Raw genomic sequence first — 16,667 nt, forward strand, 5'->3', positions numbered from 1 at the left:
CCTCAGCCTCCCAAGTAGCTGGGATTACAGGCGCACACCACCATGCCTGGCTAATTTTGTATTTTTTAGTAGAGACCAAATACCATGTTGGCCAGGCTGGTCTCGAACTCCTGACCTCTAGGCCTCCCTCTAGGCGTGAGCCACTGGGCCTGGCCTAAAAGAATTTGTATAAGGCCCATCATGTGTTTTCTGGGGTAATGAAGACTTTGGATCCAGAAAACAAATTGTAAAGAGTTTGTTAAATTTACTTTTAACAATTTTCATAATGTGCTGACCCAAGTTTTCAATTTAAGGATGATTTCTACATGTGATGCCTGTGCTTCTCAGTGTGTTGGGCAGCCCAGCGGACGAGTCACCAGGAAGTACCCTGGAAATGCTGAATCTTCGGCTCCATCCCAGGCCCAGGGAATAGAAATGCCCATTTAACAGGGTCCAGCTGGTTCACGTGCACATCAAAGTGTGGCAGAGGCTGTATCCATGATGATGATGATGGTGGTGATAATGATATAACTTACATTTCCTAAGGGGAATGTAAGATGAGATGGTCTTTTTGTTAGAGGGCTTGGTGCTTTAACAATGACTGAGAAACTATGAACTGGGTTTTTCCTCTCTTTCATCTGAGACCACGACTAAGCCCAGTACTGCTAAAAAGCTTGCTTACCTCTTAAACCGTGCATCTGAGGTTCACATTTACAGCAGGGCAGGCTGTGTGGCTCACGTGTGCCATGTCTCAGCAATCCTTAGCAATACGTCTATTTTTCTTCACTTTATTCTCACTTTTGGTATTCTCACTTATTCTCACTTTCATAGGGCATACTATATTTTAACCCAGCACATAAGAGTTACTGGTTGGAGTTCTCTGGGATTAGCTTAACCGTTTCATCCCCAGCATAGCCTGGCTACCTGCACCTACAGTATTTAACGTTCAAGGATTTTCATCAGGTACTTTTTCAAAACTTGTCTTGAATGTCTTATCTGTGAAAGCAAGATTAGAAATGTTTTCTTAGTCTCAAAGAATGACTCAGCAAAATTCCTTCTTTTGAAGGTATTATCCCATTTCAGGAAATTGAGGACAAAAAACCAGAACCGATTAAAAACCAAGAGCTGATTAAAACCAAGTGCCATTTAGAATAATTATAGTTGAGGTTGCTGCTGTTACGTCCTCAAACTAATGAAGGAGGAATGTGTAGCGTGGAGAGCACATTTCCCGAAAAGTAACTCCTGTACTTTAAAATAAAACAAAAAATTCTGGTAGGTATCCTGAATTTGGTATAATTTCTTATTCTTAAGAGAGTTTAAATAAATCTGTGCAATGAGGAACCCAAAATAAGGAAATTATCAAAGTAAGAGGTTTTGTTTTTCCTAAAAGTAAATGGCGGGACTTGATGGTTGTCCTGGTACCCAGCTCGCTGCCTGTCTTCCGGCGTGGAGTGAGCTGGTTCTTTTCCTGTGGGAAGTTGATTTTGTGAACAGGAGAAGTTGAAATCAGGAACTGCCTTAGAATTGTGTCCCCAGCTTCAGACAAGAACCGACTTTACAAACGCCAAAGACATGGGGAGGCCCTTGGCCTTTTCTGCCCCTGCTGAGTACACACACGTCACTGTTGTGATGGAGTGGACTGACAGGCGTGTGGGGTGGAGGTGAACTGCAGGTGGCCAGTTGTGGCGTCCCTGATCCCCAAGGATCCACCTTTGCAGTAAGGCATGGTCACTCATCCATGGTTGTATGCCCCCCAGTTTCTGCTCACATGTGACATCTGTGCCCGGCAGAACAGTCCCAGCACAGAAGGAGTGTGAGCCTCAGGCCCCTCCTCCCAGCACAGGGGACAGACAGGTGTCTCTGCAGGAACAGGGCCAGCAGTGTGCCCAGAGGCTGTGCAGTGGGCAGGCCCTGGTGCCTGCAGGAGAAGCCTTGGCCCGAACTTGCCAGCATGGTCAGTGCCTGCTGTTCGTGGTAACTGAGTGTGCGGCAGGGCAGATAACATGTCACTCATAACCGATGTGGGGACCTGCCTTATAGGTCTAAGATCCAGGCCACTGTGCAGTCCTCAGGATGGGGCACCCATCTTCCTGCTCTCTGAGGCATTGAGGCTGAAGTTTCCAGAATCTTCCGGGTGATTCTCCCTCCCCCAGCTACCCAGTTTGACTGCAGACCCTCCCCTGCGAGGAATGCAGCCATGTGTGTCAACCTCCAGAAACGGCCTGCGCTGAGAGTGTGGCCAAGGCTAGGAAGGGACAGGTCCCCAAAATGCTGGGCTGGGGCCGTGACTGAAAGCCTCAGAATAGGGGATGATTTACTAGGGGGCTCCATACTCTGGATCAGCAGGTGAAGGGGCCTGAGCAACACCGACCCCTACGTGCTGCGGGCAGGGTGGGGCCGGGTCACCTGGCTGAGGTAGGGCTGCACGTCACCCGACGGAGCCCCTTGGTTGGCAGCCCAGGGAAGGGGGAGGGGGCGCAGGGAAGGGGAGGGGGCGCAGGGAAGGGGGGGTGCAGGGAAGGGGGAGGGGGCACAGGGAAGGGTGAGGGGCTCAGGGAAGGGGGAGGGGGCGCAGGGAAGGGGAGGGGGTGCAGGGAAGGGGGAGGGTGCCCAGGGAAGGGGAGGGGGCGCAGGGAAGGGGAGGGGGCGCAGGGAAGGGGGAGGGTGCCCAGGGAAGGGGGAGGGTGCCCAGGGAAGGGGAGGGGGCGCAGGGAAGGGGGAGGGGGCGCAGGGAAGGGGGAGGGGGCGCAGGGAAGGGGGAGGGGGCGCAGGGAAGGGGAGGGGGCGCAGGGAAGGGAGAGAGGGCGCAGGGAAGGGGGAGAGGGCGCAGAGAAGGGGAGGGTGCCCAGGGAAGGGGGAGGTGCCCAGGGAAGGGGAGGGGGCGCAGGGAAGGGGGAGGGGGCGCAGGGAAGGGGAGGGGGCGCAGGGAAGGGAGAGAGGGCGCAGGGAAGGGGGAGAGGGTGCAGAGAAGGGGAGGGTGCCCAGGGAAGGGGGAGGGTGCCCAGGGAAGGGGAGGGGGTGCAGGGAAGGAGAAAGGGGCGCAGGGAAGGGGGGGCGCAGGGAAGGGGGGGCGCAGGGAAGGGGGAGGGGGCACAGGGAAGGGGAGGGGGCCCAGGGAAGGGGGAGGTGACGCAGGGAAGGAGAGGGTGACCAGGGAAGGGAAGGGGGCACAGGGAAGGGAAGGGGGCACAGGGAAGGGGGAGGGGGCACAGGGAAGGGGGAGGGGCATAAGGAATGGGGAGGCTGCAGGGAAGGGGAGGCTGCAGGGATGGGAGAGGTGGCAGGGGAGAGGGAGGTGGCAGGGAAGGGGGAGGCTGCAGGGAAGGTGGAGGCTGCAGGGTGTCCCCAGGCTGTGGCTGGGCTTCCAGGGAGGTGGTCAGTCCCTCTCATGTGGAGGTGGCTGGCTTCTGTCCGGGCCACTGCCAGGTCCCTTGGTCATGGGCTCTTGGCAGAGGGCTGAGCACTGTCTCCTGCTGCCCCCTGCTGCCCCCTGAGCCCTGTCTGCAAGTCACAGGCAGGGATGGGCAATCGAGCCTGGCAGGAGCCACCAGGGCTGCCTCCCTCTTCTCAGAGACAGATCTGGGAGGAGCCAGAAGCCTTCCTCCTCCCTCTCTCCCTCTTCCTTTTGTCTTTGAATTTGCAATCACAGCTTTCCTCTGAGCCTTGGGCTACAGAAGCCAGACGCTCTGCCTGCACGGGCGCCTGAGAAGAGGGTCCAGGGGGTCTCTGTCCTCTCACGCCCAGCCTGGCAGAGGCAGCCCTGCCTCCAGGCTGAGGTGCTTTGATCTCTCACTTCTCAGGCTTATTCCTAGAATAGGGGTTCTTAATGTGGAACTGGCTTTCCATTCCTGCCTGGATACCGGCCCTGGTTTAACACGTTGTTTTTGATCCAATAGAAACATCTAGAAAACCTCAGTGGGGTGTGGGGACTCCTTGGTCCCAAGAGTGTATGCTGCTGGTGAGGAGATGCTGAGATTGCGGGAGTAGCTATGGCCCAGGCACTGCCCACCCATCAGCAGGCAGGCGCCTCACCCTCACCCCCCTGCAGTGGGCAGGGCACATCCCCATTTACATCTGAGAATGCGAGGGAGGGGGAGGCTTTGCCAGGTGCACAGCATTGTGTTTGCCACACAGGAGGTGGAGTTGGAGCCTGGGCACCCTGCTCTCTCTCCAGAATGTTAAAAATGAGGATGATGTTTAAAAAGAGCATCTCTTCAAACACCGCACCTTCCTTTTCTATGATGACGCGTTCCTAGAAAAGAATGTGATTTCACATAACCCCAGAGCCTCAGGCTGTCCTAAGCCTTAGCGTTTTCTGCAGGGAGGGGTGGGAAACATGGCTGTGATGGGAATCACACCTGGGATGGGCTCTGGCATTGACACCCACAGTGGTGAGACCGCCACTGCTGCAGGTGACAACATCAGTCATCGGAGGACCTGCTCTAGGCAGTAGGCACTGGGGGTCCTGGGGTTCTGGCATGTTTTTTTGTAAGACTGTAGAGGGGGACAGGACAAAGATAGAGTGACCGACAGTAAGAGGGTTGGATCAGGTGTGGGGGCTGTGAGCTCTGAAGAGTGGAGGAGGCTGGCAGGGCCAGGTGTAGATTACTTAACTCTCCTTCATTATATTTTTTAGATGAGGAAATCTGTGTGTGTTCCTTGTACCAAGTGAGTGGTGGTGACACAGGTGAAGCCCCCGCATCCCCTTCTCAGAGGCTGTCCCGGTTCAGGTTCAGCGACTTCCCCAACAGACCCGCATCTCCAAGTTTGCACAGCCATGGGGTCCTGGCATTCCCGTTGGTGCGTGAGTTGGTGCCGTCTGGGAAGATGCTTTCCTGTTTGCAGTTGGATCCAGGGCCTTGGTCATTCCGGCCTCAAAGCACGGTCTTCAGTGAGCCCCTCTCAGGAAGGGAAATGAGCGAGTGGCCAGCAGCTCACAGGCCTCCGAGGAGTCCTGTCTGCAGCTTGGAGGCAACAGGTGCTGAGCCTGCCATCCAGGAACCTCCCCTCCTCCCTCTTCGGTTCCTGCTGTGGGATGCCAGCTCACATCAGCCAGCTTTTATGGGCCTCAGTGGAAAGTACAGCACACAATTCAGAAGACTTGTGTGTCCTGCTGCTGACTACAGCCTTCCCCTGCCCTTACAGCAGAATCAGGCGAGAAGCCTGAACCCAGGAAGGGCCTTCCACCGTGGCAGTAGAGACAGAGTCGGGCGGGGGCCATGGATTTTTAGGCCATGCCTGCCTTGGCCACAGCGACGCCCAGAGATGGGAGAGAGCAGAGCAGGTGCATATGGGACAGGATGTGCTGAGCTTGCTTCCAGCCAGTGAGAGAGGTGGTGGGCTCTGTTCACATTTACTGAATTTCCACAATGAACTACAAACTCTCCATAAACATCTCTTAGGAGTGATTGGGGTGTGAGAGGCAGATCCAGCCTGGCTCCTTGCAGACCTGGATCCATTTTCATCTTGAGAAGGGTAAGAAAAAAGGGGCACCACAATGATGACAAGATACTGCTTAGAATTCTGAGGACACAGTAGGGAAGCAGAATCAGAACAAGATCAGCATGCATGCATGAGTGTACCCATGTGCGTGTGTGCATGTGTGTATATGCTTACATGTATGTGTGCATGTGTGTATGCATGCAGGTGTGCGTGTGTGTACAAGTGTGTTGGTGATGGGCATGACTGCATGCATGTGTGCATGTATGAGTGTGCATGCGTGTATATGTGTGCACATGCTTGTGTGTGCATGTGTATGTGGGCACATGCTCGTGTGTGCATGTGTATATATGTGTGCACATACTCGTGTGTGCATGTATGTATATCTGTGCACATGCTTGTGTGTGCATGTGTGTATGTATATGTGTGCACATGCTTATGTGTGCATGTGCATATATGTGTGCACATGCTCGTGTGTGCATGTGCATATATGTGTGCACATGCTCGTGTGTGCATGTGTATGTGTGCACATACTCGTGTGCATGTGCATATGTGTGCACATACTTGTGTGTGCATGTGTGTATGTATATGTGTGTACATGCTTATGTGTGCATATGCATATGTGTGCACATGCTCGTGTGTGCATGTGTATATGTGTGCACATGCTCATGTATGCATGTATGTATATGTGTGCATGTGTGCACATGCTCGTGTGTGCATGTGTGCACGTATGTATGTGTGTGCATGTGTATGTGTGCACATGCTTGTGTGTGCATGTGTATATGTGTGCACATGCTCATGTATGCATGTATGTATATGTGTGCATGTGTGCACATGCTCTTGTGTGCATGTGTGTATGTATATGTGTGCATGTGTATGTGTGCACATGCTTGTGTGTGCATGTGTGTATATGTGTGCACATACTCGTGTGTGCATGTATGTATATCTGTGCACATGCTTGTGTGTGCATGTGTGTATATGTGTGCACATACTCGTGTGTGCATGTATGTATATCTGTGCACATGCTTGTGTGTGCATGTGTGTATATGTGTGCACATGCTCGTGTGTGCATGTGTGTATGTATATGTGTGCACATGCTCGTGTGTGCATGTGTGTATGTATATGTGTGCACATGCATGCATGACTGGATGTGCTTGTCTCTGTGCTGAAGCGGGAGGGATACCCTGTGGACACAGAGTGAGGAGGAACCCCTGAGCGCCACAGCCCTGCTGTAGGGTTCAGCAGAGGAGCAATTTGAGAATTTGGGGAATGTCACATGTTTTCATGCAAAAAGGTGGCTAATACATTGAAGTGAAGGATTCCAGTTTTAAGTGTTGGGCACACACAGTTAAGGGCCCCACAGGCCGCTGTTGGCTTTCCTTGTGGATTTAGCTTCTTGGCCTCAGAGTGATGTCTGGGCTGTAGTGTGTGCACTCGGGGAGCCGACAGGGTGCACAAGTCCAGGGCGCCATTTGCTGCCACACGTGGGGTGTGGAGCCCACTTGAGGAAGGTGTGTGCCCGAGGCTCCTGGGCTGGGTTGAACCAGTGTCTGCCGGAGAAAATGTCTTCTCTGGATGATTTATGGTCATAATTACTATTAGTAGGTGGCTGATATTTAAAATGAAATTTGCTCTTTCATAATTTTAGAACAAATAACACAAATAACTTAGCAGTCAAATTAGCATATCGACTGGCTGGGTGAAATATGCGTAACATTTGCAGCTCTGGTGATGACGTGAAACGCTGCTGCTGTGTCTGCCTCTCACCGTGGAGGGCTGCAGGTTCTCACTGCTGCTTCTCGGGAGTAATGAGTCAGGCTGGGCACATGCCAGTAACAGGTGGTTTTCCAAGGTCAGGGTCCAAAAGATCCTTCGATGCACATCTCGTTCAGATCACATCTAATTGTCAGCCACGATTAAGGCAGAGACAGGAGGAAAAGAGGCTTTCTTCCTGGTGCCTCTCCTAGCAGAGCTCCATCATCTGCCATTTCCACATGACAAACAAGGAGTTAGAACGAGAGCTCTGCCTGCAGGGTCCCTGCATCTGCCTTCCCCCAAGGTCTCTGTTCCTCCACACTGGAGATGCACCCTAGAATTCTGGGCAGAGTCCTGTACTCCTGCCAGAGCCGGGACCAGAGACGTTCCACGACGTCGGACTAACCTCCGGCACGTTTCCGGTGTGGTCACTCCTTACTGTTCCCAGCTCCTTCTCTGTGAGCCTCTGTGTGCCTAGGGTGGAGGGGCCCTCACCGCTGAGGCTCTTCCCCTGGGAGGCAATGAGGGGAGCCTCGGAGGTCAGTGTGTGAGGATCTGAGAGGTCCGCTAACCTTCATGCTGACCTTTTCAAGGTCATTGCTTTTGTGGGGAGTGGTGTCTGCCTCTCCTCCTGCAGTTCCAGTGCCAGGTGTGTGTCTCTCAGAACGTTCCCTGCCACGCTCCTGTTGGCCATTCACCTCCTCTGCCTGGCTCAGGCACTTGTTGAATGAATAATGCAGAGAATGCAGACCCAGTGTGGGGTTAGCTCATGGGTAAATGGGATTAAGAAATGAAATGTTGGCCAGGTGCGGTGGCTCATGCCTATAATCCCATCACTTTGAGAGACCAAGGCAGGTGGATCACTTGAGGTCAGGAGTTTGAGACCATCCTGGCCAACATGGTGAAATCCCATCTCTACTAAAAATACAAAAAAATTACCTGGGCATGGTGGTGCACACCTGTAGTCCCAGCTACTTGGGAGGCTGAGGCAGGGGGATTGTTTGAACCTGGGAGGCAGAGGTTGCATTGAGCCAAGATCACGCCACTATACTCCAGCCTGGGTGACAAAGCAAGACTCCATCTCAAAAAAAAGAGAAAAAAAATGCTCTTTTTCACGAGATTATGTTATTTCAAAACAAAACAAAACACCCCAAAAAACCAAAAACAACCTGCTGGGATTGGAGGCTTCCGTCAGTGGGCGTCCACCTGCCTGTTCTGGGTGACCACCTGCCTGTTCTGGATGTCCACCCGCCTGTTCTGTGTGACCACCCGCCTGTTCTGTGTGACCACCCACCTGTTCTATATGACCACCCGCCTGTTCTGGGTGTCCACTCGCCTGTTCTATGTGACCACCCGCCTGTTCTGGGTGTCCACCCGCCTGTTCTGTGTGTCCACCCGCCTGTTCTATGTGACCACCCGCCTGTTCTGTGTGTCCACCCGCCTGTTCTGTATGACCACCCGCCTGTTCTGGGTGTCCACCCGCCTGTTCTATGTGACCACCCGCCTGTTCTGTGTGTCCACCCGCCTGTTCTGTGTGACCACCCGCCTGTTCTGTGTGTCCACCCGCCTGTTCTGTGTGTCCACCCGCCTGTTCTGTGTGTCCATCCGCCTGTTCTGTGTGTCCACCCGCCTGTTCTGTGTGTCCACCCGCCTGTTCTGTGTGTCCACCCGCCTGTTCTGTGTGACTGCTGGCAGGCGGTGGTGGTGGGCATGGGCTGGGCAGGCCAGGGCTGCACCTAGGCCACCTCCTGGAAGGAAGCAGACCCCAGCCAGGGGCCACCCTGCGACTGTGAAAGGCTCCCGAAGCTGTTATGAGATGAGGGAAACGACCTTCTCCCGTGAACTCCCAGCATTGGGTCCTGCTAGGCTCTGTCCTGCCTTAGTTCCGGAATAATGTTTAGTTTTAAAGCATCCGCATGTGCTGGTTTAAGGCAACCGATTGCTTCCTCTGTAAGGCTTTTAGGCCAGCTCCCTCATGAGGAAGTAGTGACTGGAAACTTTAACGTGACCCTGTTGGTGAATCTGTCAGTGATTCATAACTTTCTCCGGATTCCTCAGTTTCTTTGTGCACCGATTTGCTCCTGGGCACCTGCCCTGTGTCAGACACACAGAGGGCATGGGAGGAAAGGGTACTGAGGGTGGAAAGAGGCATGCACCCGACTCCTGAACTCCAGGAGAGGGAGATACACCCTAATCCACAGTCACTGCACAGTGTGGTGAGTCCGGAAACAGACGCCTGGGCAGCGGTGGGGGGAGAGTCTGGGGCTCCCGCGGGGATCTTAGCGGATGAACAGGCGTTTGTCGGTTGGTGAAGCAGGATTGAAGGCACTATGCTTCGCAGGAATGAGTGAAGGACACGGCGTGTTCAGACCACACCCGGCCTTCGCTGGCAGTGAGACTCCCGCGTCATGACCCTGGGGCCCCCCCGGTTCTAGTGTTCTGTCTGCTCACGCCCTTGCCAGAGCCACTGCCCTAGCGGGGTGGTGCTTTCTGGACCCATCTGTCTGTGTTTTAAGATGGGCGTGGACGTGGAGCCGAATGCCAGCCTTTGCCAGACTGCCCGGCCGCGGTGGATGCGCGGCTTGGGGTCGCCCGGCACCACGGAGCTTTTGGAGCCCCTTCCTAGGTGCGGATCGAGGTGCTGCCTCTGCCCGGCGTCTTCTCCAGGGCCTGGCCCTGCCTCTCTGGCTTTTCCTGCCCATCTTTGTCTCCGCTGCCTCCTTTCCTCTCCCGACACTCTCATGTGTCTCTTGTCTGTGGCCACGGACGCCACGGTTTGCTTCCCACGCAGATGGGCTCTCCGTGGAGCGTGGTACCTCCCTGGAAGCCTCCGCTCCCCGGGGCCCTGCAGCCTCACTTCGGGAGACCCGGTGCGCACAGTGGGCACCCGGTCCAGGGGAGGTGCTGGGCCCAGGGGAGTCCCCGGCCCCGCTGCTGATCCTGCCGCCCGGGGTCTCCTATGCTCCTATCATGACGCTAGCTTGACCCTCAGCCGAGAGCTGTGGGCCTGGTCCAGGTGAGAGCTGGGCTCCGGGACAAGGCCAGGAGGCCTCGCACGTGGTTGAGTCAGGGGCGCAGCGTTCTGGCTTCAGAATAATGGTCACCATCTCGGAAAAGCTGGATCGGAGGAACCTGCTCGGCCGGCAGTTTCTCTGACTCACCAGTGGGCCAGGGCGGCAGCCTCAGGGGCACCCCCTCCTCCCCCCAGCTGACCGTGTCTCTTCTCTGTTTCCCTGCAGGCTGCCTACTCGAGGAGGGCCTCTGCGGAGCGTCCGAGGCCTGTGTGAACGGTGAGTGTGGGGTCCTGGCTGCTGCGCCCTGGTCTGCCCCTCTCCTGCCCGCCGTGCGCAGCGCCCAGCCTGGTGAGCCTGGCCTCTGGCCTGGAGTTGGGGCCGCCCAGGCGCGCTGCTGAGAGGAGGCGGGTGGAGCCCCGGAGCCATGGGCTGCGGCCTCATTGGGTCGGGGGGAAGAGGGTGCCCGGGTGCTGGGCACTCATCGCACCAACCCTTGCTTTCTGATTTTGTTTTGTTCTGTCCTTCGGCAAGTTTTTCATCCTTTTTTAAAAAAAAATTTTTGAGAGAGAGTCTTGCTCTGTCTCCCAGGCTGGAGTGCAGTGGTGCTATGTCTCACTGCAACCTTCGCCTCCGGGGTTCAAGCGATTCTCCTGCCTCAGCCTCCTGAGTAGCTGGGACTACAGGTGTGCGCCGCTCCCCCTGGCTAATTTTTTTGTGTTTTTAGAAGAGACAGGGTTTCACCATGTTGGCCTCAGGTGATCCGCCCGCCTCGGCCTCCCAAAGTGCTGGGATTACAGGTGTGAGCCACCACGCCCGGCCAGGTTTTTCGTCCTTTAAGCCACCTACTTTCTTCTCTTATCAGGCGGATAAGAAAACACGTGCAAATGCTGCATTTTCAGGCTGGGCTGAAAGCCCATGAGGAGGGCAGTTACTATGAAATACAGGGAGCAGCGGTCCCGCGGAGTCCCTTCCGTCTGGTGGGTTCAGACAGAGGGCATCTCCAGAGCAGAGGCCGGCCCGTCCTGTCTGATGCTGATGAACTGGGCGCTGTGCGCTCTGAAGGCGCAGGGGAGGCGTAAACTCCAGTATCCTCAGAAAAGCGCTGGGCAGAGCCGCCTTTCTCCAAGTCAGGGGCTGCGTGTGGGCCCGGGACGCGCTGAGCGTGGCCTTCTCTTTCCCCAGCTCCCAGCCCGTCTGTCCTCAGACTGTGGGCAGGAGTGGATTTAATCCTAGCCAGGATGGAGGGGCCTGCCCAGAGGCCCCTTGCACCCACTAATCTCTGCACAGACGTGGGTGCCGGCGGGGTGCTGGCCTGGGGTGCCACCCTCCTGAGGTATTTCAGGACAGGCCTCACCTGCACTGCTGCATCCTGGGGGAGCCGAGGTGGATGCCTCTGAGGGTCCCAGAAGCGAAACCGAGGAGCTCATGCGCCCTGGGGTGGGACCAGTCCTGGGTTCCGGACCGAGCCTCTTGTGTCTGTGCCTAGGCAGCTTCTGGGGTCGGGAGGGGAAGCCACACTGGAGGCGCCAAGAGGAGAGCAGGTCCTCGGCCACCGCAGCTTCTGCTGTTGCCTCTTGTTTGGGGAGATTCCTGTGCGGAGTGTGACAAGTGGGAACCGGCAGCTCGTGGGGTGCAGCGTGGGTGGCGGGTGAGGTTCTGGCCCAGCCCAAGACCCCCGGGGCTCCCTGGCATCTACTCCGTGCAGCTTTAATTTGGAGGCAGCCTTAAGAAAAATAGGGATATTGAAAAGCCTACGTCGTCTGCCTGGACTCAACAGCGTTTGATGATAATGGAAGCAGGTGTGTGTGTTTAATTTAATTGGAGCTGTAAGTAGCTCCAGCAGAATAAAAGCCGAGGCTGTTTCCCCAGCTTCTTGACAAAGGCCAGCCTGGGCGTCTGGCTGTGATCGTTCTCAGACGTTTTTCTCCCCAACCTTGACTTGCCTCCCGGACATGGAGTTGTCTCAACATCATATCCAGATAATGACTGTGGATTCTTTGGAAGAGAAAAGCAATTTAAATGTAAATACCCATGTTCAGGCCTTGATTTATAGAAACAGATGATATTTGATTTTTTTTTTATGATGCAGTGGAGGTCTAGGAAACAGCGAAGCCAGAGGCGCCCAATCTTAGAAAACTGCTTTGCGAGGCTGACGGGAGCGATAGGAGAAGTGGTTCCTGCGCTGCTGGCTCAGATTTATGGTTGCCATGGTGACTGGTTTAGCCCGAGGCTGGTGGGCCAGGGGTGCAGCAGCCCAGGGTGCGGTGGGGGGTGGCTCCAAGTCCAGAACATTCTGTCACCAGCCGCAGGGTCTCTTTCTCTGGCTCCCTCTCTCTCTTTCCCCCTCTCTTTCCTTAAGGTACATGCAGGAATATATAATCTTATCAGGCTTGGATATGTTTTTTAAAAGCCCAACAGACCTTGTTAATAGAAAGAAAGTCAAAAGATAAACATACTGCCTCACACCCATTAGGGTGGCTAGTTTTTAAAAAACCCTGAAAATCGGTGTTGGTGAGAATGTGGAGAAATCGAACACTTGTGCACTGCTGATGGGAATGTAAAATGGCGTTGTTGCTGAGGGAAACACTATGGTGGTTTCCTAAAAAATTAAAAATAGAGTTTGTAATTTGCCTCAGCAACCCCACTTCTGGGTACGTACCCCATAACACGGGAAGCAGAGACTTGAAGAGCTGTTTGCACATCCACGTTCATAGCAGTTAATGCGCAACAGCCAGAGGCGAAAGCAGCCCAGTGTCCGCTGACGGGCAGATGGACAAGTGGAACGTCCATCCACGTGATGGAATAGTACGCAGCCCCGAAGAGGAAGGGAGCGCTGACATGCTGCCACATGCGTGGACCTTGAGGCTGTTATGCGGAGTGAAATAAGCCAGTCACAAAAGGACAAATAATGATTCCACGCATGTGACGTACTAAAGACAGTCAAGTTCATAGAGACAGAAGGTAGAGTGAGGGGACCAGGGGCTGGGGGACGGTTGGGGTGTCAGTGTGTAATTGGTGGAGTTTCAGTTTGGGACGATGGAAAAGTTCTGGGAATAGATGGTGGTGATGACTGATCAAAAGTGTGAACGTAGTTAACACCACTGAACTGTACACTTAAAAATGGCTAAGATGGTACATTTTAATGTGACATCTATTTTACCACAATATGCAATTGAAACTATGAAATTGCAGCCTCCGCATGTGCGTGTTTAATGTAATCGAGTGCTTCAGCTGTGAGGGTTTTAGGCCAGCTCCCTCAGGAGGAAGTGGTGATTAGAAACTTTAAAGCGACTCTGGGGGTCAATTCCTTGGTAATTCATAACTCTGGAGTAACTTTGATTACCATAGAAAAGATTGTAAGTGTTCTGGAAGTGAAAACTTAAGATAAAGCAGTCACGTAATCCTGGAACAGCTTGTAGAAAAGAGAGTTTAGATGCTGTTACATGGGCATCCTAAATATGAGGAAAACAGGTTTCAAATAATTTTTAAAGTGGATTTGATTTCATGGTTGGTAACTTTAAATGGGACACATCCAAAAACAGGTGGTATGTCCTAAAAATTCTAAAGCTATAATAACTACTCCACGATAGAAAAATGGAAAACAAATCTATGAAGATTAAAATAGATCACACTTATGTCAGGAAGCGAGCTGGTTGCTTTCACGCCCTGCTGGTGGGAGCATGGCCTGGCATGATCGTGATGGACGCTGACTGGCCAGCGCGTTCACACCACGTAAGTGAGGTAGCCCGTGACTCAGCAATCCGATTCGTGAGAATATGCCCTAAGAAAATAATCCATTACGCAAAATACTAAAGAAAACTTGAAGCACAAAGTTGTTCTTTGCAGTGGTGTTGATATTAATTTTAAAACAGTAGACAAATCGTTAATATTAAACAAATGAGAATGCTTCTTTAAAGCCATGTTATGGTCACATGATTCAAATGTTAAGCAGACATTAAAAGGGAAGTGTTCAAAAAGTTGTTAATAACATCAGAAAGTACAGGTGGTAGAAAGTAAATGAAAAACTCAGGATCCAAAACTGAACGTCTAATACGATGACAGCTATGTGAAAATATGGATAGCAGAAAAAGCTAAAAGAAATATACGAAACTGTGAATAGTGGCTCTCTCTGGGTGGCGACTTTTATTTTCTTCATATTTCTCTGGTTTTCCAATTTTTCATGCCAGCGTGTTCCTGCTAAAAGAAGAGAGGTGGGAAGGAGGCACATGAACGAACCACCACTCCCTTTTAGCTCAGATCCCTGGAAACAGCCACCCAGAAAGGAGGAGAGGCCTGTGCGGCGGGGGGCGCAGAGGGGTGGCTGAGCAGAGGGGGCGCAGAGGGGTGGCTGAACAGGAGGGGTGCAGAGGGGTGGCTGAGCTTCTAAGAGTGCGTCACAACCACACCACAGCGCTGGAGCCCAGGGACAGAAACCCCGGACGTCCAGGAGGGCAAGAGGAGAAAGTTGCGCTCCCTGCTTGGAGGGAGGTGGAAGAATGGTGACAGGTAGGGGAGGGATGGCTCAGCTACACACCTGTCGGCTCCGTGTCTTGTGGCTCAAGGCTGAGTTATGCTGTGACGACCCACAAGCCCTGCGCTCGGTGGCCCAGGTGACATGGGCCTGTGGGCCGTTGCAGGGTGTCTGCCTTCCCTCTGCAGGTGCCCTCCCGGGACGCTGCCAGCCAGGGCCACAGCAACAGCTGCTGGGAGGGGTACCCTTGCGCTCGTGGCTCACTCTGCGGGCCACGCTGATGGTGGGGAGGCTCCTCCTGCAGCTGACTCCCCGTGGCGGGGTCACAGCCACAGCCTTCACGTCTGCAACGGCAGCATATTCGATTCCAAGCCCTTTCTCCGCTGAAGAGGGCAGAAGACCACCAGGAACCGAGGACGTCTGCGGTGCTGGAGTGTTGTTCGGCCGTGGAAAGGAAGGAAGGAAGCACCTGCACACTGACGTGGAGGAACTTGGAAAACTCTGTGTTCAGTGGAAGAAGCCGAGTCACAAAAATCACAGGGGCATGATTTCATTTATACAAAATGTCCAGGCGGCCAGGGGCGGAGGCTCACGCCTGTAATCCCAGCACTTTAGGAGGCCGAGGCGGGTGGATCACTTGAGGTCAGGAGTTCAAGACCAGCCTGGCCAACATGGTGAAACCCCGTCTCTACTACAAATACAAAAATTAGCTGGGCGTGGTGGTAGGCATCTGTATTTCCAGCTATTCGGGAGGCTGAGGCAGGAGAATCGCTTGAACCCAGGAGGTGGAGGTTACAGTGAGCTGAGTTCGCACCATTGCACTCCAGTCTGAGCAACAGAGTGAGACTCTGTCTCTAAATAAATAAATAGGTAAATAAATAAATAAGTCCAGGAGAGGTAAGTTGGTAGAGACAGAAAGTAGGTTGTGGCCGTGTAGGGCTGGGGAAAGTGTTGGGGGCATGGGAAGTGATGGCGGAGGGGCAGGTTCCCTTTGGTGGTACTGAGAGGCTCTGAGGTGGACGGTGAGGTGGTCATGGAACTCTGAACATTCAGCAAACCATTGACTCCTTAAGACAAGGACTTGTTCTGTTGCTGAGGTTGGCGTGCAGTGGTGCAATCCTAGCCTACTGGAGCCTTGAACTCCTAGTCTCAAGTCATCCTCTTACCTCAGCCTCCCTAGTAGCTGGCACTACAAGCACACACCATCATGCCTGGCTATTTTAAAATTTTTTTGCAGAGATGGAGTCTCCCTATGTTTCACAGGCTAGTCTTGAACTCATGACCTCAAGTGGTCCTCCCACCTTGGCCTCCCGAAGTGCTGGGATTACAGGCGTGAGCCACTGTGCCCAGCCAACTCCTATACTTTAAAAGGCTGAATTATATGGTATATGAATTATGTTTCAATAAAGCTGTTTTTAAAAAGAAGAAAAGAGAACTGAGGATACAGTTAGGCAAGGAGGTAAGCATAGTGGAGGATATAGCCAGAGAATTGCATTTCCTTAATAAGGGGTTACTTCCCTGACCCCAGACAGATGAGCTTCCTCCCAGGATGTTCAACCCGACACAGAACAAGATGGTTGAAAATGCTGGCTCCACCATCTGGGCACAAAGCAGAACAATAAACCCGTCTCTCTCAGATTTGGGAGTTTTTCTAGCAAACAGTCACCTCCCAGTGCAACTTAGGCACTGAAAGCACTAGGGTTGTCCCCTAAGTGGAAGACTTTAGAATATTCAAATCCAGAGTGTCTCCCTAATTCTTCGAAGCCATGCGATTAACCGTATTTGGATTCTCGGCCACAGCAAGCAGTGAGGGCCATCTGTGGGAAATTATTGATTGAGTGAGTGGACACAAGATAAATGAATCATCCTTTCATGGCACAAGAGACACCCCCATAGCCCTCAAATAAAAGGTTTATATACCACAGTGGGGAAAAAGTAATTTCTCACCCCTCTCTGGGTTCATGGCTGAGACTTGTAACAAAAGACAGATTAATAAGAGAAAACCCTAC

The 16,667-nt window shown here is 53.3% G+C and overlaps 1 protein-coding gene across 1 annotated transcript in view; it reads left to right on the forward strand.

Annotated features, from left to right (window-relative positions):
- Positions 1-16,667, forward strand: part of PTPRN2 (protein tyrosine phosphatase receptor type N2) — a gene marked incomplete at its 5' end in the record, with an annotated part of 1,004,492 nt that overhangs the window by 85,607 nt on the left and 902,218 nt on the right. Inside the window, 1 exon segment of the mRNA NM_001305920.1 lies at positions 10,413-10,463. Coding sequence (NP_001292849.1) covers positions 10,413-10,463 — 51 coding nt within the window.

Source organism: Macaca nemestrina, chromosome 4 (genome assembly GCF_043159975.1).
Source record: "Macaca nemestrina isolate mMacNem1 chromosome 4, mMacNem.hap1, whole genome shotgun sequence".
NCBI classification, from domain to species: domain Eukaryota; kingdom Metazoa; phylum Chordata; class Mammalia; order Primates; family Cercopithecidae; genus Macaca; species Macaca nemestrina.